General features: G+C 44.8%; 1 protein-coding gene and 1 non-coding gene across 6 annotated transcripts; both read right to left on the minus strand.

The window, feature by feature from the left end:
• Positions 1-364: 364 nt before the first annotated feature.
• chd4 (chromodomain helicase DNA binding protein 4) lies at positions 365-22,840 on the minus strand. Of its 5 annotated transcripts, none has more exons than XM_012965865.3 (40): positions 22,732-22,840; positions 21,201-21,382; positions 17,818-17,936; positions 17,507-17,695; positions 17,194-17,312; positions 16,838-17,100; positions 16,552-16,679; positions 16,307-16,442; positions 16,041-16,219; positions 15,535-15,771; positions 15,226-15,429; positions 14,214-14,422; positions 13,972-14,103; positions 13,469-13,565; positions 13,185-13,376; positions 12,883-13,083; positions 12,655-12,792; positions 12,437-12,558; positions 11,820-11,993; positions 11,552-11,693; positions 11,090-11,221; positions 9,774-9,891; positions 9,117-9,241; positions 8,796-9,030; positions 8,459-8,631; positions 8,170-8,350; positions 7,658-7,744; positions 7,448-7,536; positions 7,024-7,157; positions 6,747-6,891; positions 4,344-4,509; positions 3,465-3,547; positions 3,147-3,288; positions 3,012-3,059; positions 2,789-2,920; positions 2,353-2,461; positions 2,037-2,169; positions 1,748-1,943; positions 1,405-1,568; positions 365-1,316 (listed from the first exon to the last, which is right to left on the minus strand). In XM_012965865.3, the coding sequence occupies exons 2-40, from the start codon at positions 21,277-21,279 to the stop codon at positions 1,299-1,301; spliced, it is 5,670 nt and encodes a 1,889-aa protein (XP_012821319.2). In that variant the 5' UTR covers positions 21,280-21,382; positions 22,732-22,840; the 3' UTR covers positions 365-1,298.
• Positions 3,623-3,759, minus strand: LOC116412522. Its single transcript, XR_004223767.1, has one exon.
• Positions 22,841-24,470: the final 1,630 nt, after the last annotated feature.

The following is a 24,470-nucleotide window of genomic DNA, read 5'->3' on the forward strand; positions in this document are numbered from 1 at the left end:
GACCTTATACCCGCCATTTAAATGGCCAAATGATCAAATTGGCCCGATATCGCCCACCTTAAGACACCATCATTTACAGAGTCAATATACCAAATTGATCAAGTCCTTTTGGTTACATATGCTACACCTTGTATTATATATATTTATTTATTCCATTTGCATCTGTGGAATAGAATTAGCCGCTTGCAGACATTTTGACTTTGTGACCAGCACTCTTGCAACTTAATTAGTTTCCATTTGTGCCAGTTTCCCCTTTAAATGTTCATCCCACCCCCCCTTTCCCCCCGCAGGCCTTGCAGATTTCTTTTGGTTGGTGCTAGAGAGCAGGGCAGTGAAAGGGCCACGGTCAGCCACTAACAATATGTGCAAGTAAATCCACCATTTATTTACTCATACAAACTGGTTATCCCAAAACACTGCAACAAACTGTTGCTCAGAAATAAAATAACAGGAATATTAGGAGTTATAGGAAGCTCATATATGCAACAATTACTAGTAAAAAGAAACAGTTCTAAAACTGATAACTTACCTCTCTGGAAAATAGGTAATACCAGAGGTAACCCATTTCAAACCTCCAGAACAATGGATCTGTGTGTTTAAAACCACCTTGTTGCCAGTTGAGATGGTACAGCCCCCCCCCCCACTGGCAAACCTGGCACAAATCACACAGCCCTTAAGTGCTGCCCACGTGGCTGTCACCCCATCGTCAGAGAGCACAGCACAGTCTCTTTCAGAATAGTATTTTGTGTTTTATTATACGACAAAGCGTTCTGTATTAAAAAGAATGGAGGTAGGGTGCCTGTCCTTTTAGGTGACACCCCTTTGGGCCCCCAGGCAGTGTGTGGGGGGGGGGGGGGAGGGAGGGACTGGAGCAAATAAAATTAAAGACAAACAAAAAAAAAAAACCAAAAAAAAAAAAAAAAACCAAAGTATTTCCTTCTGAATTCAGGAAGCAACTTGCTCCTACGCACAGGGAGAGTTTCTGGCCTTTGGGGTGTTTGATGTGACCCTGAACCCTGCCCCCCAAGGAAGGGGTGGACCCCAATGCGAAGCAGCAGCACCAATATGATCTGCCTTTAGGCTTGTGCAGTCACAGTGACACCTTGCAGTTCCAGGATCCTCCTGTGACATGTATCCTTTGCTTATCATCCGGGGCTCGCTTTCAGCTCTGCTGAGTCTTTTCCCCAGGATATGATTTGGTGGCATGTCCAGTGCCTACACCCAGGTCTCTGCTTCTGGTTGGGAATGTTTGAGGTGGGGTAGATGCTCCGACCTCCTGACCAGAGGAGGGGTTTATGTTATTGCTGAGTTATCTGCTGGACAGAAAGAAAGGCAAGACCATTATTGTACAGTCAAGTGGTGAAAATAGGGTACAAGACCAATGACGCAGCACTGAGCATTTACCTGCTGGGGTTGAGGCTCGCCTCCTCTGCTTGCCAGCCGGCTCAGAATGTTCCTCTCTGACATCTGTAATCGCACGGCCACGGGAGGGATTCGGGCGATGGTGGCTGGGAGACGGGTGACATCTGCCTTCATGTCGCTTAGAAGTTCCTCCAACTGCTTCAAGACTAAGGAGAGACATCAAATGAAACAAATGCTGGAGTTTTTCTACCATTTTTGCCCAATGCAGGGCATAAATTTTTTTTTTTTATAGCAACTTATTTTATTGCTGGCCGGTAGTGTACGTGAGTAGCCTTAGACAAAGGGATATACAAAGTCAATAGAAAGAGAAAAAAGGCATCTGTACCTTTGTGTAGCACTGCATTTGCTGGTTTGTTCCCTGCCATTGACTCCTTGGAGAGGTGCTGGTGACTCTCTGCCAAGCACTCAACTTCAGCAAATCTTGTGTTCAGAGCCATAGATGGATGGGAGGGGTCCTCGGACATATTCAAGTATGCTGCTCGCCTGAGCTGCTCCTCTATTACAAGAGCCTGTTCCAAAAGCTATAGATAGAAAGGGTAGGGGGAGTTAGATTGATAGAACAGCTTAAGGGAGAGAATATAATAAAGCATTAAAGTAACTGATTTCTGACAAACCTTAAATCTACGAGCCAAAAATTTGTTCTTGATCTCCAAAAAGTTGCCCCTGTTCACCTCTCCCTTGAAGGGTTCATTGAGGATGGCATACCGCACGTCGTTCTGGATGTCCTGCCAGCGTGCATATCCATGGCTGTTGCGATGCTCAGGAAAAGTGTGGGCAGTGATATGAAAGTGCCAGACAGCTAAACATTCAAACATTATACCCAGCCCTCATTATATACAAGGCTGTATGTTGTCACAAAAAACTTAACCAGACACATCAATGGGCTGAAACACAAACTGTGTGCATAGCAACACCAGACCAAAAGGATACGTTATGATTCCTGACAACAGCCAATAGTCATGCCTTCTGTGCCAGATCTCATAGGTCTTCTTTGTAACTGTGGCTGCTCTCTCTTCGTTCTGCCACAAGGAGTGCAGTTCTGGAGGAAAACACCACATGAGTTTCCAGAGCTACATTACAATTCTCCTGCAAGATATAGCTTTGCCCCTTACATTACACTATTTAGTCATCCCAAAACAAAGATCTCCTTTGTCCCTTGTAATCTGAATATATTATATCTCAATCCCATTCTTCCCAGAGTTTATGTTTCCATTATATACTTATTGTACAGCGCTGTGGAATATGTTGGCGCTTTATATATAAATGTTAATAATAATATACTGAATGTGAATCCCTATTCATTACAGTCTGTACTAAAGAAACATCCAGTTTTTAGCAGCCCTGTGCCTTCCGCTGCCCACATTACCTGTAAAGCCACCATCTGCAATGTTGAACATGAACCTCTGTTTTGCAGCAGCAGCTGACGCTTTCTTGGTTTTCTCCTCAGCTGTCTCTTTGGGTGTCTCACCATTCTGAAGAGTGACTTCCTGTACATCATCTGTAAAACAGGCCATACATGAAAACCAAGGTTACACATGGACTGTAGAACCATTTACAAGTTAAGCATGGCTGCTTAGTACTTTACTCACCTTTCTTGTCATCCAAAGTGATCACCTCATCTACCTTCTCAGGCTCTGCTGTAATAAAAACAGGAAAAAGGAGTGTGAGCAGTGCTTCAGTATCGCAAAACTACCGCTTCAGGCAATAAAATGAAGGCCACTTACGTTTCTGGTCTGTTTCCATGGGCTCAGTAGCTGGTGGTGGTGGTGGCGGAGGTGGCGAGGTTTTCTCTTGTTTTACTGGTTCTTCTTTCTTCTCTTCCGTCTGAGCAGCTGGAGAGCGTGCTTCTTGGGCAGGCTGTGCTGACTGGAGAACAGAATATAAGTTTGGAGCTTATTAGTAAGAGAAAGGGAATCGGGAGCGCAATTTTGTACAAGGGAAGTGGAGTTGGAATATAGAAGTGTAGGGCCCAGATGATATATGACAGCATTAAGGTGAAATCACAAGGAATGGGGCTCTGCATGGGACAATAGTAACCTCACCTCATTATTCTCTTCAGTGGCCTTCACTTCAGCATCTGGTGTTTCTTCCTTTACAGGCACCTCCTCACTCTTTGTACTGTCCTCTGCAAGACAGAAGGATATGCATCAGCCATCATTCCAATGACAAGGAAAACATGGCTTATTGGCACCCTTTATGGAATGTCCTGTCAAGCCTTTAAGGGAGTGCACTTCAACTGTGTGCGGCCCTCCTAAACAGACAGGGTCAATGTGCGTCCAGCCGCAGACCCCCAGTAATTCTGCACAGAGGGTAGGCAGAGCCAAGCGGCATGGACAAAGAAACAGCATAGGCAATACTGAGCTTAGCGTCAAATTAGTACAGGTAGGGATTTGTTATTCAGAATGTTTAGGCCCTGGGGTTTCCGGATAAGGGATCTTTTTGTAATTTAGACCTCCATACTTTAAGTCTTAATAAATCATAACATAAATTAAACAGAATAGGATTGTGTTTTGCCTCCAATAAGGATTAATTATATCTTAGTTGGGATCCAGTACAGGTACTGTTTTATTATTACAGAGAAAAGGGAATCATTTAACCATGAAATAAACCCAATAGGGCTGTTCTGCCCCCAATAAGGGGTAATTATATCTTAGTTGGGATCAAGTACAGGTACTGTTTTATTATTACAGAGAAAAGGGAATCATTTAACCATTAAATAAACCCAATAGGGCTGTTCTGCCCCCAATAAGGGGTAATTATATCTTAGTTGGGATCAAGTACAGGTACTGTTTTATTATTACAGAGAAAAGGGAAAACATTTTTAAAAATCTGATTTATTTAAAAAATGGACTCTATTGAAGATGGCTTTCATCTAGGGGCAGTTTGTTCACTATCACCGCTTAGAAGTAATTGCCAGTTACCATTGCTAGCTGGTGGAGCTGGGGTGTTGGGTTGTGTATCTCCCGGAGTCGATGAAGTGGGTGTTTTGGGAGAGGGGGAGTCAATCTGAGATGCCTTCTTGTTTTCCTCTGCTTCTGCGAGCTCTGGCATGCTCCAGCGCCCATTCACATGTTCAAATTCCTGCACCTGTGGTAGACAAATCATGTCAGCACTGAAATAACAGGGTTTTATTTCCTGTGACGGCCCAAGCGATGCTTCAGAATATTCTCTTTTGAAGTGAAATGTACAAGATCTATACCCAATAAAGCAACAACTAGGCTAGTCTCAGCCCACCTCCTCAACACTGCGCATGAACTTCTCATACTTCAAAATAAACAGATTATCAGTATTCAAACTATACATATAATATACAGTGGAGGAAATAATTATTTGACCCCTCACTGATTTTGTAAGTTTGTCCAATGACAAAGAAATGAAAAGTCTCAGAACAGTATCATTTCAATGGTAGGTTTATTTTAACAGTGGCAGATAGCACATCAAAAGGAAAATCGAAAAAATAACTTTAAATAAAAGATAATAAAAGCAACTGATTTGCATTTCATTGAGTGAAATAAGTTTTTGAACCCTCTAACAAAAAAAGGCTTAATACTTAGTGGAAAAACCCTTGTTTGCAAGCACAGAGGTCAAACGTTTCTTGTAATTGATGAGCAAGTTTGCGCACATTTTAGGAGGAATGTTGGTCCCACTCCTCTTTGCAGATCATCTCTAAATCCCTAAGGTTTCGAGGCTGTCTCTGTGCAACTCTGAGCTTGAGCTCCCTCCATAGGTTTTCCATTGGATTAAGGTCCGGAGACTGACTAGGCCACTCCATGACCTTAATGTGCTTCTTCTTGAGCCACTCCTTTGTTGCCTTTGCTGTATGTTTTGGGTCATTGTCGTGCTGGAACACCCATCCACGACCCATTTTCAGTTTCCTGGCAGAGGGAAGGAGGTTGTCGTTCAGGATTTCACGATACATGGCTCCGTCCATTTTCCCGTTAATGCGAATAAGTTGTCCTGTGCCCTTAGCAGAAAAACACCCCCAAAGCAAAATGTTTCCACCCCCATGCTTGACGGTGGGGACGGTGTTTTGGGGGTCATAGGCAGCATTTTTCTTCCTCCAAACACAGCGAGTTGAGTTAATGCCAAAGAGCTCTATTTTGGTCTCATCAGACCACAGCACCTTCTCCCAGTCACTCACAGAATCATTCAGGTGTTCATTGGCAAACTTCAGACGAGCCTGCACATGTGCCTTCTTGAGCAGGGGGACCTTGCGAGCCCTGCAGGATTTTAATCCATTGCGGTGTAATGTGTTTCCAATGGTTTTCTTGGTGACTGTGGTCCCTGCTAATTTGAGGTCATTAACTAACTCCTCCCGTGTAGTTCTAGGATGCTTTTTCACCTTTCTCAGAATCATTGACACCCCACGAGGTGAGATCTTGCGTGGAGCCCCAGAGCGAGGTCGATTGATGGTCATTTTGTGCTCCTTCCATTTTCGAACAATCGCACCAACAGTTGTCACCTTCTCTCCCAGCTTCTTGCTAATAGTTTTGTAGCCCATTCCAGCCTTGTGCAGGTCTACAATTTTGTCTGACATCCTTGGACAGCTCTTTGGTCTTTCCCATGTTGGAGAGTTTGGAGTCTGCTTGATTGATTGATTCTGTGGACAGGTGTCTTTTGTACAGGTGACTAGTTAAGACAGGTGTCCTTAATGAGGTTGACTAATTGAGTAGAAGTGTCTAACCACTCTGTGGGAGCCAGAACTCTTAGGCTGATGCCACACCAGGCGTAGGGCTGATTTTTTCGGCAAGCGGAAAAACGCTTGCCGAAAATTCAGCCCTACGCCTGCTACTTGTGCCTGCACCCGAATGAATGGGATACGCTCGGGTGAAGGCACAAGTAGCCGATATACGCATGAAAACGCGAGACTTTGCATTCTCTCGCGTTTTCATGCGTATATCGGCTACTTGTGCCTTCACCCGAGTGTATCCCATTCATTCGGGTGCAGGCACAAGTAGCAGGCGTAGGGCTGAATTTTCGGCAAGCGTTTTTCCGCTTGCCGAAAAAATCAGCCCTACGCCTGGTGTGGCATCAGCCTTAATGGTTGGTAGGGGTTCAAAAACTTATTTCACTCAATGAAATGCAAATCAGTTGCTATCTTTTATTTAAAGTTATTTTTTCGATTTTCCTTTTGATGTGCTATCTGCCACTGTTAAAATAAACCTACCATTGAAATGATACTGTTCTGAGACTTTTCATTTCTTTGTCATTGGACAAACTTACAAAATCAGTGAGGGGTCAAATAATTATTTCCTCCACTGTATACATATTATATTGTACCCTAAAGCTTTAAGCTTCACTACTACAAATGCAGAACACGCTACCTTTTTGCGAATAAGAGACATTACACCAATTCTAGTTAGCACGTGCTGCCGAGAAAGACCTTCTCTGGGGACCCCATCAGCAAAAGTCTCTGCTCCATCTGCCCCAGGTTCACAAAGGTGCCTCATGAAGAGGGATACATAAGCCCTAAACAGGATAGAAGACATTAGTATGGAGTAGAGCACTGGGGAAGGTTGTTTAAAGGACAAGTGAGCAAGAAGTTTACAAGTTCTAGAAATGAGTATAAAAAAAAAATATGCACAACAGCGGCTTCCTTACTTAAACTCCTTCTCAGATTTTCCACGCAGATCTCTGACAAGCCACTGAGTGGTGAAGGCATCCTGAGGGGGCATCCCATAGCGCATGATGGCATTCAGGAAAGCCTTCCTTTGCCGGGCATTGAATCCAAGCACCTAATCAGGGAGGCATAAGTTAGGGTATTTTATAGGACAATCAGTCACCCTTGCTAAAGCAAGGGGAAAAAAAAATCCAATATGCGGTCATATATACGGATATAAACATGCCTGAAGGATTCAATAGTTTTGTACATCTCCAACCTTGTTATCAGCTAAGAGAGCCCTGACCAATTTTAGTCTTAGGGGAGACTGGAGGAATAAAACAATATCAAGAACTCTGCCCTTGATATTTTTATTCAAAATTGCCTAGATCCTATAATTAAGGCTCTTGTGCAGGGTGTTTTTACCTCTATATTGCCACCGACACGAGCCAGTAGAGGAGGAAGTGGCTTGTCCTTGTCGTTCCGCAAACCTTTTCTGTTTGGCCGACGAGCAGCTGTTAACAAAAAGGGCACGTGCCCACTGAGAGATTAGAAAATGTAAAAAGGCACGAGAGAGGGGCATAACACTACAGTTCAAAAAGTAAAACTAGAAATAAATTTGCTGAAAGGCCTTACCCTCTGATCTCTCGTCGAAATCTTCATCTCCTTCTTCAGAAGCCACAGAGTAATCTGACTGATTATCAGACTGGTCATCTTGCCAATCTAAGTAATAAGTAAATAGTGATGAGATGTTCTTAATATAAAGAAAATAGGTGTATGACATGATTAACAGCTGTTAATATAACCCAGCGAACCCCAATCTGCGAGATTAACCTTTTCAGGTGGCATTTTGGCCCTTAGAGCAACCCTGACACAGCTTAGGGGATGCTGCATTCCCAGTCCCTCCATGCTTAGTTTGGTTTTTTTTTGTGTTGGAGGGGGCCAAGGGGAGCCGCATCACTAATACTCTTGGGTTACCAGGAGTGCAACCACCTCAGGCAGCAGCACCAGAGTGAAATTTGGGTGAATATACTATTTGCCTGAAGGCGGTTAAAAGGTGAGATTTGTGGTAAGCAATTATTTCACGTTCTAGATTTGATTTGGCTAAAATAGTGGACCTCTAAAGGGATGCAAACCACTGATCTAACCTCTGTCCTCTTGGCTGCCATCATTGTAGTTAACTTGCTTGCGTATTCTCTTTCCTTTGCCCAGGTTTCGGGCTAGGTCTTCTTGCTGCTGCTCATAATGATGCCTGAGCAGCTTCTCCCAGTAATCCGGATCAACACTTTCTTCTTGTTTAATAATCTCACGGACCACTTCCTCCTCATCCTGTAAAGAATCCATAATAAGCAAAATAAATACCAGCTCCCACCCCTCAGCACTTGGCAACCTGTCAATCTGATTTGTCCAAATAACCACAAAAGTCACCCAACTTACCCCCATCTCCTCTTCACGGACCACATACTGTGCCACCTTGAAAGAGCTTAGATATTCATTCATTCCCTGCAATTCTACAAGATCTTCAGTCTCATCCTGGTTCCGGTCTAATAAACGCGCAATGGCCTTGTCATCGTAATGAATGACACTGATATCATCTCCTTCTTTGTTTTCTATAGAAAAATTATTACTGATCAGAACCAGTCACAATGAAGATTTGGCAGGGGCAGGAAAGTTCAAAAGGCCTTACAACTTCTATCATACCCTAAAGGCTGCCTATTCTAGCTATAGGGTACTGAAGCAAAATTCTTTTTAATAACCCACTGCAGTAACTAACCTTCTGTAGCTTCATCTTTAAACAGCTCCTCTGTTCCAAACTTAAGGATATCATCCAGCTCCTGTTTGGACATGGAGCCAGTTTTCGATCCCAGGCCCGGCCGTACCACCAAATGAGTAAGCATCATCTTCTTTTTTGCAACCTGAGTGATTCTTTCCTCCACAGATGCACGAGTTACGAAGCGATAGATCATCACCTTTTTGTTCTGACCAATACGGTGAGCTCTGCTGAAAGCCTGGTTAAAAAGGGGGAAAAAAAAAAAATTTAGAACTGCACAAAAATATACAGTTTAAACTAAAGCACAGCAAAACCAGTATTCACCTGAATATCATTGTGAGGATTCCAGTCAGAGTCATATATAACTACAGTATCTGCTGTCGCCAGGTTAATTCCTAGGCCTCCAGCACGAGTAGACAGGAGGAAACAGAACTGCTGTGCGCCAGGAGCTGGGAAGAAAGCAGAATTTAAAATGAGAATCTCATTTGGACTGCAGAGATACAGAAAAATCATATTTGAAGGCAACAAGAAACCTATGGTAAAGAACAAAGAGCATCACAATAAAGGTAAAGCTGGTCATACATGCACCCATATCGTACTAAACCTCGTTTCGTACAATATTCGGTGCGTGTATGGCAAGTTGGCGAGACGACCGATATCGCAGGAGGCTCGCCGATGGCCAGGTTAAAAGATTTTGATCGGGTGCCATAGAAGGCGCCTGAGCAAAATCTGCCGTCAGGGCTGAATCGGCAGAAGGAGGTAGAAATCCCATTGCTTCTACCTCCTTATCTGCAGTTTCAGCCCTGAAGGTTAGTGGCGGATTGTACGATCTTTCATGCGACCGATGGTCGCACGAAAGATCGCAAATCGCCACGTGTGTGGCCACCTTAAGACAGAACTGTAACAAGAAAACAGAGGAGATATAGATAGAGAAGTAGAAGGATACAGACAAAAGAACCAGCGTTTCCCCATTAAGCTCACCATTAAAACGATCAATTGCTTCCTGACGCATGTTCCCTGTGATTCCTCCATCTATTCGCTCATATTTATATCCTTCGTGCTCCAAAAAGTCTTCTAGCAGGTCCAACATTTTGGTCATCTGGAAACAGAGGGTGAAGAGGACTTTCAATATGAAAGCACAACACAAGGAGTGAGGTGGGACATTTGTGTACCCCCACAGGAATGAATGGCCTGACGGCAATAGCAAACAGGGCCATTTCCACTACTATCACCCACTGTAATTTAACATCTCAGGAGACAGGGTCAAAGCACTCAAAATGAACCCCCATTAAGGGCTCTGACACACGGGGAGATTAGTCGCCCGCGACAAAACTCCCTGTTTGCGGGCGACTAATCTCCCCGAGTTGCCATGACCCGCCATCCCTTGCGAGTCTTTCGGCGATTTCGGGAAATCGCGCTGCCGCGTGTGCCATCCCGCCGGCGACTTACATGTTCGCCGGTGGGATGGCGGGTCATGGCAACTCGGGGAGATTAGTCGCCCGCGAACAGGGAGTTTTGTCGCGGGCGACTAATCTCCCCGTGTGTCAGAGCCCTAACTCCTACAGCAATTAGTTGCTACTAGGATGTGTGGCAGTCTGAACCCCAAATGGGGGAAATTTCGTTTGATCTCAAGTCCTTTGTCTCCATCACCATCCTCACCACCTCCCCCCACCGAGTAGATAATTGCCACAGGCCACTGCCCTCAGGCTAATGCAACACAAGGCTGATTATCTCTAGGCATAAAAGGGGGAGACAGTAACATTTTCTTTCTTATCAATATATGCAATCTCTCAGACTTAAGCTGGCCATACACGAAACATCGTCAGATCCGCCACACACCATTCAGGGCTGAATCGGCAGGTAAGGAGGTAGAAACAATAGGATTTCTACCTCCTTCTGCCGATTCAGCTCTGAAGGGAGAATTTTGGTCAGGCGCCTTCTATGGCGCCCGATCAAAATTTTCTAACCTGGCCGATCGACGAGCCGACCGATTTCAGCAGCTTCCTGCGACATCGGTCGGCTCGCTGACATACCATACACGCACCGATTATCGTACGAAACGAGGTTTCGTACGATAATATCGGTGCGTGTATGGCCACCTTAAGTTGGAACAATTTCCCCAAGACTCAGGATACAGCAAAAAGATTAGGGCTACGCAGTCAGCAGTTTAGCAGCTACAGATCCACACTGAATATATTCAAGTGACCCCTGCTGTTAAGGAGTATGTAAAAGATTCGTATCCAACACTGGCCATGCAAAACTAGGCACATTCCATTAAGTAGAAAGGATCTTCATACCTGGGAGAAGATCAGAACTCTGTGCCCATCATCCTTCAACTTGCGAAGCATCTTTTGCAGCAGGAGCAATTTCCCAGCCCCCTTAATTAGGGCGCTGCCATCATACATGCCGTTGGGCATCTTTGGTGCTTCCTGTAATTGGAAACATGCAGTTAATGACCAAATGTGTAAGGATTCTCGATCCCAACTCGTACCATAACCGCACCCAGATTTTTACATTGGGACAGGGTGGAGGAGGACAGTAAGAGAAAAAAAAAAAAAAAAAAAAAAAAAAGACTTCAGGGATCATAGAATTATTTTTAATAGAAAGAAAAAAGGAGTCTGGAAAGACAACCCATTATTTTATGTAAAGAGTTATGTTGAACTACCGATGACATTATACACCAGTATGCTTAATAAACGGTGCCATTTTAACCAAGCTCACATAATTTCCCCCATACACATGTGCATAAATGTCTTTACCATGGCCGCCACTGGGAAGAGGTACGGATGGTTGCAGCATTTCTTAAGATCCATCACAACATTTAGCAGAGACACTTGATTGCCACCTCCTCGTGCATTCAGCGCCTCAAAGTTTCTTGTGAGGATAAACTTGTAATATTTCCTGAGGGGGAGAAGGAAATACATAAGGAGGAATCCTTTGGTACTGGACTGAAGAGGATGTTGTTACCAGTAAGTATTTTAAAGGGTAACACAGGTACCCACCAGTACAGAGAAGCTTTGCACTTACTTCTGCATAGGGCTGAGCTCAACACGGACAATTAACTCAGTCTTTGATGGCATGTTCTTGAACACATCGGCTTTCAATCTACGCAACATGTGAGGACCCAGCATGTCGTGCAGTTTCTTTATTTGGTCTTCCTTTGCAATGTCGGCAAACTCCTCTAGGAAACCCTCCAAGTTACTACAAAAAAATAAGACATGTCATTATAGGACAGTCAAGAGAATTGTACTGTAGGATATGTAGGTTTATTCTATAGGTTAACACAAAAGAATAGATGCTCCCCCCTACAATTTATTTTGCACATAACAGTATATATTATTTGTCTGGGGGAAGGGCTCTCCATTAATGTCACTGAAGTGGAAAAAAATAACTAGGCCTTGATTCAGACAACAGTAATTCCCAGCCAGTCAGTGACCACAGAATAAAAGAAACAAACACTTTCTGGCCTTCAACATTGTTGTGAAAATGACACATTCTTAAAGGGGTACTACACCATTACATTGACTTTCAGTATATTATAGAATGTTCTTTGCAAATGTTTAATGGTCTATAATTTAATGCTAAAAGATATAGAATGCAATATTCAGATGTGAAACACATTTACAGTTTGCAAAGTTACGCACTTGAAACGTTCTGGAGTCAGGAAGTTAAGGAGATGGAAGAGCTCCTCAAGGTTGTTCTGCAGAGGTGTCCCCGTAAGGAGAAGCTTATGTTGAAGAGAATATCCATTCAGCACCCTGAAAAACTGAGGTGGTGGAAATTACAGTGAGAGGCAAGCACAAACAAAGCTATGTGGAGGCTATATATAGTAACAAAAAAACATCAGGCGTCCCCACCGTACCTTGGACTGATTGTTCTTTAGTCGATGGGCTTCATCCACTACCAGACAAGCCCAGTCAATTGATCCCAGCACGGCCATATCAATAGTGATCAGCTCATAGGATGTGAGCAAAACATGGAACTTCACAGATGCCTCTTTCTGTATAAACAAATAAACAGGGGTGAATGAAGTAAGGGCTTCCATATACTTAATCTGGACCCTTTCTTTGTTCTTTTAATTTAGGCTCACCTTCATGCGGGATGCTTTTTTACCCCCACGTATGGCATTGTCTTCAAAGGAGAATTCGTTCTCTCTAATGACTGCACGGCTGTCCTTGTCTCCTACGTACGTAACCACATACATGTCGGGTGCCCACATCTCAAACTCACGCTCCCAGTTAATAATGGTGGAAAGTGGCGCACTGACCAGGAAAGGCCCTTTAGAGTGCCCCTGGAGATTAAAAGCAAATCAAAAATGGTAGAAATGAGGTAAAAAGGACAAAGCAGTTGAAAAAAAACAAAACAAAGAATAAGTAGGGATTTCATTATTACCTCTTTATACAAGGAGTACAGAAAAACAGCAGTCTGAACGGTTTTGCCCAAACCCATTTCATCTGCCAGAATAGTATCTGTGCCCTGTGCCCAAGAAAAGCGAAGCCAGTTCAAACCCTCCAGCTGGTATGGATGCAGAGTTCCACCAGTAGCATCTAGATATTCAGGCTGACGGTCATATTTGACTGTAGGCTGAGGAAGAAATGACAATCTTTAAATCTGCTTAAAACTTATGAAAAGAGCAAAGACTGTTCAAGCACATCGTCAGAAAGTAAGTAACTTACATCCACAGCAGGTGTGTCAGGGGGGCGTTCTACCTTTCGAAGCTTAACTTTCTTCGTCTTCTTTCCAGGCCTTCCCTCATCTCCACACATCAGCTCCCTATAAATAGGAAAAACACAAAATAAAGCTATAAACATAAATGGACACAGAATTGTCCCACTACTAGTAATAAGGCAAATGCTATCGCCATTTATGTGCCGCATATAATGGGTTGGGGAGCCAGTTGTGCAGACCAGGACCTATAAACTATGACTCTATAGTGACTTTTCCCCATTCAACCCCTACCACTAAGACTCAGTGCGCCACTGGAAGCGATTAGGGAGTAACTTAGCTGCGCCCTTTATCTTAGTACACTGGAAATACCTTTTTCAATCTTAACTTAATAAAGGTTAAGTTTTAACATTTTGGTCAAGAGGTCTAAGAACCGGTATACCAGAGAGTGAGAGTGCAAAGGTGTATTCTTTTGATCACTTTCCTTTTTTCTTTTATCAGTTCTATCACCAACCTGTGGTTCCAGTAGGCCTGCCTGTAGATGTCATAGTCCTGAATATCGGATTCTTCAGATTCCCATGATGCCTGATCATATGGCAGATCCCTCCACTTAATCAGGTAATGCACAAACCCCTTCTTGTCAACACTAAGATAGAAATGGTTAATATATTTAGAAGCTGCATGGATGCTATTTTACAAGCGCTTTCAGCAATTACCATCCAAGTTGTCATTACATTTTTTTTTTTGTTTAATTACCTGTGGTTCAAGACGCGGTGAATCATCATCCACTCTGGCTTAATTCCATACCGGTAGAATTTCTCTTCCATTTCGAGATATTTAGGATCTTTGTTTTTCCTCTTGCGGCTCTTCTCTTCATCATCTCCCCCATAATCTCCTGCAGGAGGCTCATCCATGTCATTTTTCCTTTGATAGTTACGGAACATGACTTGACAGTGCAGCTCCAGCTGTAAAGACAGTAACAAGATACTTCTAAAGAGGTTGTTCACCTTAAAATTAAATTTTAGTATGATGTAGAGAGGGATATTTGCAATTGGACAATTTATTATTATTTGTGGTTTTTTAATTATTTTTGTTTAAGAGTTTTCTAAGTTGGGAATTAAGAAGCAATTTGGATGCTAGGGTCCAAATTACCCCAGCAACCAAGCAGTGGTTTGAATAAGACACTTGAATATGAATAGGAGAGGGCCTGAATACAACAACGAGGAATAAAGTAACAATTACAAAAGAATTGTTGCCTCAGTTTTTAGGCTGCTTGGGTCAGGGACCCCCAAAGTGTAAAAAAATGAAGAACTGGCCATTCTATAACAAAATAAAGTTTAATAAATCTGATGAAAACCATACAAAGGCTTTAAAGTAAAACACTACTATCTATGCCTGTTTTCAATAATCATACAGTGTAGACAAATTCATTGCTATTCAATTTGCTTAAATACTCCCACACCAAATTCTTTCTAGATACTCAGACATAGCTGCATGGCAAGGTCTCTGGAAATCTTTGTGCCACAGACAGATGAGGTTATGTAATAAGACACTAATCAACCAATCAGTGGGTAGTATTTACTGGTCGCCTCTTTAAAAGCAAATACCCTATTAGCTGATATGGTTTATAGCACCTGTGCAAAATAACTGCCTTTATTATATATTGGAAAAATGCCTTAAAACAGATATGTTTTTCCTCATATTTAAAGATCTAATACAGCACCAGAGAAGTGCAGCCCCGTAACAAGAAAGAGGAGATTGCACATACCTGCAGTTCAGTCACCCAAGAACAATGCAGATAGGACATTGCTTGCCACTTCACAAAGAATTCCCTTTCCGGACGGCCTTCCAGTGGTTTGGGAGGTGGTGCCTCAGGATCGGCATCAGCAGGGCGAGGTACAGGGGTCGGAGGAGGAGGCTGACCCCATTTCCAGGTCAAGATCTTCTGTATTTTACCCTTTAGTGCAGGACACTGTGTAAAAAAAACACAGAAAAAAATAAATAAATAAAATTTAAGAAATAAAGTTTAAGAACGTGATGGTCAGGGATGCAATAAACGAGGAAAAGGGATACGTACAGTGCAACGAGGACACAACCACTCTCCATTGGGTATTTCTGGTAAAGGAGGATTGAGACAATGGATGTGATAAGAGGAGGGACAAGCATCGCAGCAGAGTAGTTCCCCTCCATCTTTGCACACACGACAGAACTCCATATGGTGGTCCTCTTCTTCTGGGTCACCCACTGTGTCATCCATATCATCATCTATTTCAGAATTATCCTCCTTTGCTTCCCACTGAACACCCTCTTTTTCCTGTAACAAAGGCATAGATATTTCAGGTCAGGCATAATATCCAGTCTACAGATAGTTCTGCATGGGTAGAGATATATATCTATATACACACACACACACACACACACACACACACACACACTACAACCCACCAGCTGCTAAACCATTCCTGCCATACAACGACTCACTGGAGAAACAGTGACAGAGGCTGAAAAATGTATGAAGCATTCAAGCAGGAGGCAATGTCAAGGATTGCAGAACTGAGGTGCTACTGTAAATATGGCACTCACACAATGTGGGCAACTCCACTTGCCCTCTGGGGCTTTGTCCATGTCAGGGTCCAAGCAAACCATGTGATAAGCGCGGGGGCAGGTGTCGCACAAAATAATTTCTCCTCCCTGTTGGCAAACTTCACAATAGTCTTGGTGATCTGTCTCATAGCCATCGGCAGCTCCTCCCGCAGCCTCATCTTCTAAGGAAAAACAATGTTAAACTTATCTTTCCAGCAAAAGCCTCTAACGCTTAACTGTTGAGCATGTCATTCCCCCATCATCACCTTTCTTCTTCTTCTTGGTGGCCTTAAGCTTCTTCCGGCTGCGGCTGCTTTTACTGGTGGATCCATCAGATACAGAAAGGCTATTCATACTGCCCTCATCATACTCTGAGTCTGCATCAACATCCTCTTCTTCACTCTGAGGGCAAGACAGTTGAGTTACCAGTTGCCTTTCTGAAGGATGGGCCACCTAAATTCTAATGCATGCTTCCTACAACAAAAACCCATAACCACTTTGAAGTACTCACGGAGGAACGTTTGCGTTTTGAACCGAAGCCTCCCAGCTTGATTTTAAGAGGTGCAACTTTTTTGGCCTTAGGGGTTTTCTTTGCCTCAGGAGGACGAACAACCTTTGGTTTCTTCCTGGCATTGGGCCCTATGAGAGATATGAACAGTAGCCTTAATTCAGAACATGCTACAACACAATTAAGTCACAGAAGTGCCACCACAGAACCAAAATGTCTACTCGTTAACTATATACCCCATGTGTAGAATGGCAATACTGACAATTGTACAATATTCTCTTTCACTAACCTTTTCCTTCCTTGGTTTTGGCTTTGCGCAGGGGAACTTCAGCCACTGGAGGAGGAGGAGGAGGCGGCGGCGGTGGCACAACGACCTCTGTGCTGGCAACCATACTCTCCACCACCGCAACCGCAGCTGCTGCCGCAGCAGCAACGGATGCCCCAGAGCTGCCTTTTAAAGGATTGTTAGTGCTGAACTCTCTCCACTTAGCTCCTAGCACCATCATCATCTTGGAGACTGCAATCTTTGGGTTCTTGGCTGCAATGAGTGGCCTAAAAAAGGAGAAATATGGTGCAAGTCAGAAAAACAAAAGAGAAAAAGAAGGGTTAACCAAAGAGGGAAGACAGGACAAAAGAGTGACAAACCTGACAAACTGGCTGAAGGCCTTGTAGTTGGTAAGAGTACGGTAATCATCTTCAGTAAACACATGATCAATATCCTCCATGCCCCAGTCGTCCAGAAGCTGTGCAGAAGACTTAGGTTCCTGAGAAACACAAAGAGGAACTGTTAAGCAGGCAGCACCACTAGTTCCCTGGTTATGTCTGGTTCCCTGTATCTGGGTGAGATATCCTGATACTGTCTATTGACATTTGCAGTTAGCTAAAAAAATTCCATGTGGTTAGGAGGCCCTACAACATTTTAGGCACACTGAACACTTTTTTTTTTTTGCAACCGGACCTTGGAATCATCATCGTCATCATCATCATCATTGTCCCTTTTGGCCTTTGACTTTTTCTCCCTCTTCTGAGCTAGCTTCTTTTTCTTCTTCTTGCCAGGGGTGTAATCGCTGCCTTCACTGTCAGAGCGAATAGGTCCTCCATCGTCATCTCCATAATCATTACCTTCCCCTGAGCTATCATCAATTTCCTATAAAGCGAGCAGGCAAAGAGAACTTGAGTACAATGTCAACAGAGCAATATTTCTGCACCAGCTGCGCCTCTGCCCAAGTTAAACATGCCGGCGTATAGTAATCCCGCTCTGACACTCACTTCTTTTTTCTGTCTTTTGACTTTGGTGGCTTTAGATTCTTTTGCTTTTTTGGGTTTCTTTTTCTTCTTTATTTTGGGCGCCTCCACCTCAGAAAGGTCCTCATCAAGGTCATCATCATCTGTAAGAAAAAGATTATAAAAGATAAGCAGAGCAAATGACATTAGTTGGGTTTGTGGGCTTGCCGCCCATCGATTATTATTAAAGTACTAGTTGACCAGGAACTGGGGGTGGGGTAATATACCAAAATCAGAGATTAGTGTACAGATTGGTGGGTTAAGTGCTGTGTAGGTTGTTATACCATACTTTGTTTTGGGGGGGGGGGGGTTTCCAGAGACCAGCATTAACTTTCTATATTTCTTAGCAGGAACCCACAGCCTTATTATTTCTCCAAGGGCACAAGCCTTTTGACTTATGGAGTACTGACTTATTTATGGAGCAATAAACATCTCACTTACGCAATATAGTATTCCAAGTCACTATGCCTGGTCACTTTAATAGATTTAGAGCCCAAACATATGAAAATGACACTAGGTTTGCTGGAGAAGGCAAGAAAGTTGCCTGTATCTGGGTCACTCAGACACCACTGGTCAACACCTACAAACTAACCGCCTTTAATTCTAGTAATTACTTTTACTAATGACTGAAGCGCCTAGAAACTGCCCAGAAGCCCATCCCTATGTATTAGTTCAATACAAATATTCACTATATGCATCTATTACAGTGTGGGAGCTGCCTCCCTGCCAGATCTTAAAGATGCTGCAGTACCACAAAAACACATTTTGGATTTCTCCCAACACCTCTAATTTCAATCGGGAAGCCTAACCTGGTGTTATTTTATGGCACAGCATAAGCCACGTGCCAACCAGATGATGCCCTTTAAGCACTGGCACACTGTGTGTTCCGATTTGCACCTGAAGGTCAGCAAGGGTGATTTGCTTCCCCAGATATTTACAACTGCAGTAGGCCGATAGGTACGTCAACTCATTATAACTTTAGCTAGGAGGCCTGACCTAACGTATAAAGCTAGTCAGGGTATTGTAACAGAATGCCCGGTTGTAAACATTGTGTGTGCAGCATCTATATATTCCTTTATGTGCTCTTGTTGTGAAAAAACATAGCAAGTCAGTTCTTCTTCAGCTACTTTCTTTCAGGAGTCACAACCAGCACGGCAGAGAATGCAGACAAACACTGCTTTCAATGGCAACGTGTAATGAACATATATTGGAAAGCTGCTTTGAATGACATTTTCTTTCAGTAAGCAAAAAAAATTGTTTTATTTGTATAGTTTCCCTGTCTGGCATTATGCCTTCTTATTTACATCCCTAATCATACAAAGTGCTGTATGTAGAAGAGGAGCTACACACTATCCTAAATTAATTTTATGATCAGTCATGGGGTCAGCTTGCTAATAAGTATCCCATAGAATAGGGGCTACCCTGGCACATAACTGCATTATATGGCAGTGGAATAAGCATAGGAAGGCCTCTGTCAAACCATGCCACGGCCTACTATATCCCCTAAATGCAAATCAGATTTAACCACGCCACATTACAGTGATGGCGATATTCACATCCCTTTCCCTTAGGCCTCTGCTGGGTCGAGTTCCTGCAATTACAACAAAAGCCTGGGAAAGGCAGGGATAAGCAGGCCACATGGAGGGGGAGGGGAGAAAAGGCAATGGATAAGGAGCTCAGCCCACCACGGAGGAGACACAGGCCAGAGTGACACAAAGGAGGGGAAATAATCCAATATACATATATAAATAATCACACACGCATACAAGGGCCGGCTACAAGGGGCAGATTTAGGAAAGCGGCGCTGGGGATTTTCATTCAGAGGCATAAGGCTGCACAGAAGCGATCCGAGTGCAGGAGAAAGGGGGGGGGGGGGGGGGGTATTGCCATAACCTCCTACACTGCCCAGGGAGAGAAAGGGAGGGCTGTCACAGTCAGTCCCGCCCACAATGCAAAGGCAACTCGGCAAGGTAAAGGGGGCGGGGGCTGCACAAGATTTGACAAAGCCCAACCCCCCATAACCTCCCACTATGCACACGCAGTCTGAGGGAAGGGAGGTGTGCGCCTGTGTGTGTGGGGGCAGCTTTTGTTTCTTTAGGACAGGACAGCTAATGGCCGCTTTACTTTTCCACTTTGATAAGATGGCCGTGCCCCCAGCACGTAGCACTGTGCATAATGACAACTGCAGGAAGTGGCTCCCCTTCCTCGCCAGCCTGCCGGCAACTACACGGGAAGCCACTTTGCTTCTGGGGACACTGTTTACACTTTACATGCTTTCCACAGACCCAGAATCCGGCATTTCCAACACACACCATAGCCAATAAATACAGAACATGCCACCATCTGTTTATATGGCCAGCATAGGTGTGAGACCAATCCCCAATCCAGGGCACAGAGGTCAGTATTTATAATGGATAACCCCATACGACCAGAGCCGCAACACTGGCTGGATCCCTAGGAACAACAGTCATTTCCAGGGGCCATTTACCTGCTTTGTGGTTTAGGGCAGACAGCTACCATGGGGAAGGGGGGGGGGGGTATGCCAACAGTCACCCCCCCCAGCACTATCTGCATTGCCCTTTCAAGCTCTGCTATTTTAAAAACACTTTCACAGAATTAAAGAAATTTGTTATTGTAAATAATAAAAACAAATAAACGGAGGCTGGAAGGTCCGGAGAGAACCATAACCAGTACTCTTAAAGGGTTTACAAAGGGCCCCAAGGAACCCACAAGGCAGAGCTATGTGCACAAATCCAGGCATCAAGTCCTTAAAGGGCCAGAAGCGCCAGAAACTGATGCAGGCCCACAAACACTCATTTTGCTTAACAACTCAATACTTCATTCCCTTTGTGACACCCAAATGTATACATAAATGGCGTCATACTGGAACCCAGAGAGCCAGTACAATGTACACACCCTGAAGCAAAACAATGCCTGGGCTGAGCCCACAACTGCCTAAATGCACCTTTACAAAGAGCACTCTATACAGTATTAGCCAGTAGACATCTGACAGCCAATCAGTTCAGGCCACAGACCATACCAAAAAGGGGTTAACAAGCAGTTACCCATATGCCCAGGAGGCCTAGACCTGAGTCCCTAACATCAGTCCCAAAGATGATGGAACACAGGAAATAGTATAAATAAATTGCCATATTGAACCCGGCGTCCAGAACCAGCCAGGTCACTGTGGGCTCTGTCCCAATGGAAGGCCTACACATTGTTATATATACAACCCATGCAAATTCAACACTGGCTACTAGAGCCACACACCAACCTACAACACACACTATGGGAAATCAATACAGACACCTCCTTTCCCACTTATAAAACAGGCACGACACACACGGGTCCGTTTCCGGTTCTTTTACCTTGATGGATGCTGCTGTTGAGCATCACTTCAATTTCACCGTCGCTGCCGGGCGAAGAAGGTCCCAGACTGGAGGCCATGTCCAAGACGGAGCAAAATGGCACCAGGGGGTGAGAAGTAGCAGCAGAGAACAGCAGGCGATGTTTGAGGTGGGGGGCTCACTGTTTGGCACTGGACAGGGTGCTGTGAGGAGAGACACATGGGTAAGTACAAGCTTATTTTATTCACAGAACTATATATAAACCCATAGGCCCAAATGTGCCATCAGTACAGGCCCGGTATCTGCTCCAGTGGCACTAGGCTACTGAGAAGCCATGCTGGCCAGGTAATGTGTGGTGGCACAGAAACAGCCGACGTCACAATTAGGAGGGGATGCAATTAGCAAAGGCCTCACATCATACAGCAGCACAGGGACGGGGAAGGACAAAGGACACATTAAATAAGCACAAGCTTGTAGTTCAACTACATCCCTCCAGTTGCCAAGGGACGCTGCTTTGTTTCTATAGGCCAGAAGCACGGATCTACGAGTGGCTATGAGAATGCACACAGACTCACGCCATTGTGCTCAGTATCACAGAGCCGGACACAGCTCCCATGGGCCATACATCCCCTGGGGCAACACGGAATGGATCCAGCTTGCCAAGCGCCAGAATGGGTCACACGAGTTCCAGATGGTATATCCCAGAGGATATATATTACACAGGGGGCTTGCAGCCACTACACATGGTACAGAGACACTGGCTAATACTGGGGCTACAGACCTATGTGGGGCATAGACTTGTATGGGCTACTGGCCCCAAGTGGCCACTGCGGCTACACAGGACTATGAAAAGGTTCCAGAAGGGCCACAATCCTGATGGTATAGGGGGGGGGGGGTAGATCATGGTACAGTATAAGGAGGGGGGGCACAGGCCAGGGGTCCATGGGCCCGGTACTGAAGGTACTGAACCCATAAGGGGGGACACACATGGGCCGGTACCAGGCCAGTACCGAGTGGGGAACACATGGGTTAATAACAGAATGAAATGGACTAATATGAGGCTGGTAGTGAGGGGGAGGGGAGGGCTGGTAATGAAGGGGGGCAGTACTGAGAGGATCCATCTGGGTCAGTACCAGGCCGGTACCGAGGGGGGCACACCGGGTCAGTACCAGGCCGGTACCGAGGGGGGCACACCGGGTCAGTACCAGGCCGGTACCGAGGGGGGCACACCGGGTCAGTATCAGGCCGGTACCGAGGGGGGCACACCGGGTCAGGTCCCGGCAGAACACAATAGAAAGGCAGGGGACGCAGTTGTGGCTCCATGAGGCGGCACTTGGGGGGCCGGAAGTTGGGAGTACCCGGCGGACTGCCGGAGGGACACCCCATGTCACCCACTCCCCCCCCCCTCCGGCCGCTGCGGGGAATAGACACCCCGGAACTAAGCCTGACAGAACCCCCCGCCGGACACACAATCCCGGTAAGTTCGTGAAGGAGCCCGTAGCCCTCCCGAGCCGGGCCAGCCGCCTCTCCCCCCCCAGAGCCCCTCACATACCCGCTCCACATGCGCTGCCTCCAGCCGGTGCCTCTCCCGCTCCTTTCTCCCCGACACACCGGCAGTGATGGTAAAAATCCCGCCCCTTCCCTTGCCCCCGCCCAGTTACCATAGCAACCAGCGCGTTGCCGGGGAGATGGGCGGCCCCCGACATCCCATAATAACACGAGAGAGCCTGCCATCCCATAATACTCCATCTGGCATCCCATAATAACATGAGTGAGATTGACATCCCATAATACCTCCCGGCATCCCATAATAACACCCAGGGAGCCTGACATCCCATAATAACCAACTTCTGCCATCCCATAATAACCTAAGGGTGCCTGACATCCCATAATATGTCCTGCTGACATGCCATAGAGACAAGAGACACAGACTGACATCCCATAATAGTCACACTGGCATCCCAGAGTAAGTAACATTACCCTCAGCATCCCATAATAAGTCCTTCCTATCAGAGTACCTCTCCACATTGTCAGGTGGTTCCAAATACAGGGTTCCTATGGCCCTGGACTAATAGCTTCTCTCCAGGGTAACACTGATATACCTGGGCAACCTCCTGTATGGGCCCCATAATATCTGTGGCCCTATAATAACTGGAGGCCTTCATAATGTTTTGCTTCTAAAATATACCCTAAATAGCATCCGGTCATCTGTGGCACACAATTCTGGCTACATCTGTTCCTTGTATCCCGATAATGGAGTCCTGTAATAATAAAGTACCTTATATATACGTGCAAGTAACTTTATACTACTTACTACTACTAGGGATAAATCTCAGTATGCCTTCAGCTTCAGTGACAACTCCCTGCCTTGGCCACTAAAGTACCTTATATATATGTGTGCAAGTAACTTTATACTACTTACTACTGCTAGGGATAAATCTCTGTATGCCTTCAGCTTCTAACTTGGCTACTATAAATGTGCTACCGGTAGTAAGTTTATACTATCTACTACCAGGAATAAATCTCAGTATCCCTCAGCATCAGTAACTAAAATGGTTACTGAAATACCTCATAAATGTGCCATTAACATTATAACAGGATCCTCTGAGGCCAGAGGCAGACATCATGGTACTAACTAGCAAGGCCAGGCTAATATTCAAGATAGGCCCTGGCAAGTAACACAGAGGCCCAAACAGCCCCCCCACAAGCGCAATAGATAGTGACTGTCTTTTGGCATGTTATAGTAGCCCCTCTAGCATTTGTCAGAATCTGCAGATTGCCAGTCCAGGCCAGCTAACTAAGTATAAATCACTCAGTAACTTCTAAATTGGCTATTAAAGTACCTCATAAATGTGCCGATAACTTTTTACCAGGATAATATAAAGCCACAGGCCCATGTTTTGGTACTGCTAGATATACATCTCAGTATCTAAAGTACCTCATACATTTTCCAGTAATGGTGGCCACACACAGATAGATTCCAGGTGTACTTACTGATATCTGGTCACCTATACCCATGGAGACACTTACATTTCAAACCCCTACCCGACACACCAGCACGGCGGGAATCAGAGATCACAGATCTGGGTGGGGTTAATGGCTTGTGGGTGCCCACTGAAAGGATCTCATATAGCTGAGGGATACAAGATTTATCCCTCACCTTCATTCTAACTTGTTTATCAAAGTGCCTCATAAATGTGCCAGTAACTTTATAACAAGTTCCCATGAGGCCAGAGGCAGACATCTTGGTACTACTGGGGATAGGTTTCAGTAAGTCAGCTTCAGTAACTA

This window comes from Xenopus tropicalis, chromosome 7 (assembly GCF_000004195.4).
Source record: "Xenopus tropicalis strain Nigerian chromosome 7, UCB_Xtro_10.0, whole genome shotgun sequence".
NCBI classification, from domain to species: Eukaryota; Metazoa; Chordata; class Amphibia; order Anura; family Pipidae; genus Xenopus; species Xenopus tropicalis.

Coding starts and splice junctions, on each gene's coding strand:
- chd4 (XM_012965864.3), bottom strand. CDS start 21,279: ATGGCCTCCAGTCTGGGACCTTCTTCGCCCGGCAGCGACGGTGAAATT. Junction 17,313..17,506: donor ATGACGATGATGATTCCAAG/GTCCGGTTGCAA, acceptor TGTGTTTCTCAG/GAACCTAAGTCTTCTGCACA. Junction 15,772..16,040: donor AGTGGAGTTGCCCACATTGT/GTGAGTGCCATA, acceptor CCTTTGTTACAG/GAAAAAGAGGGTGTTCAGTG.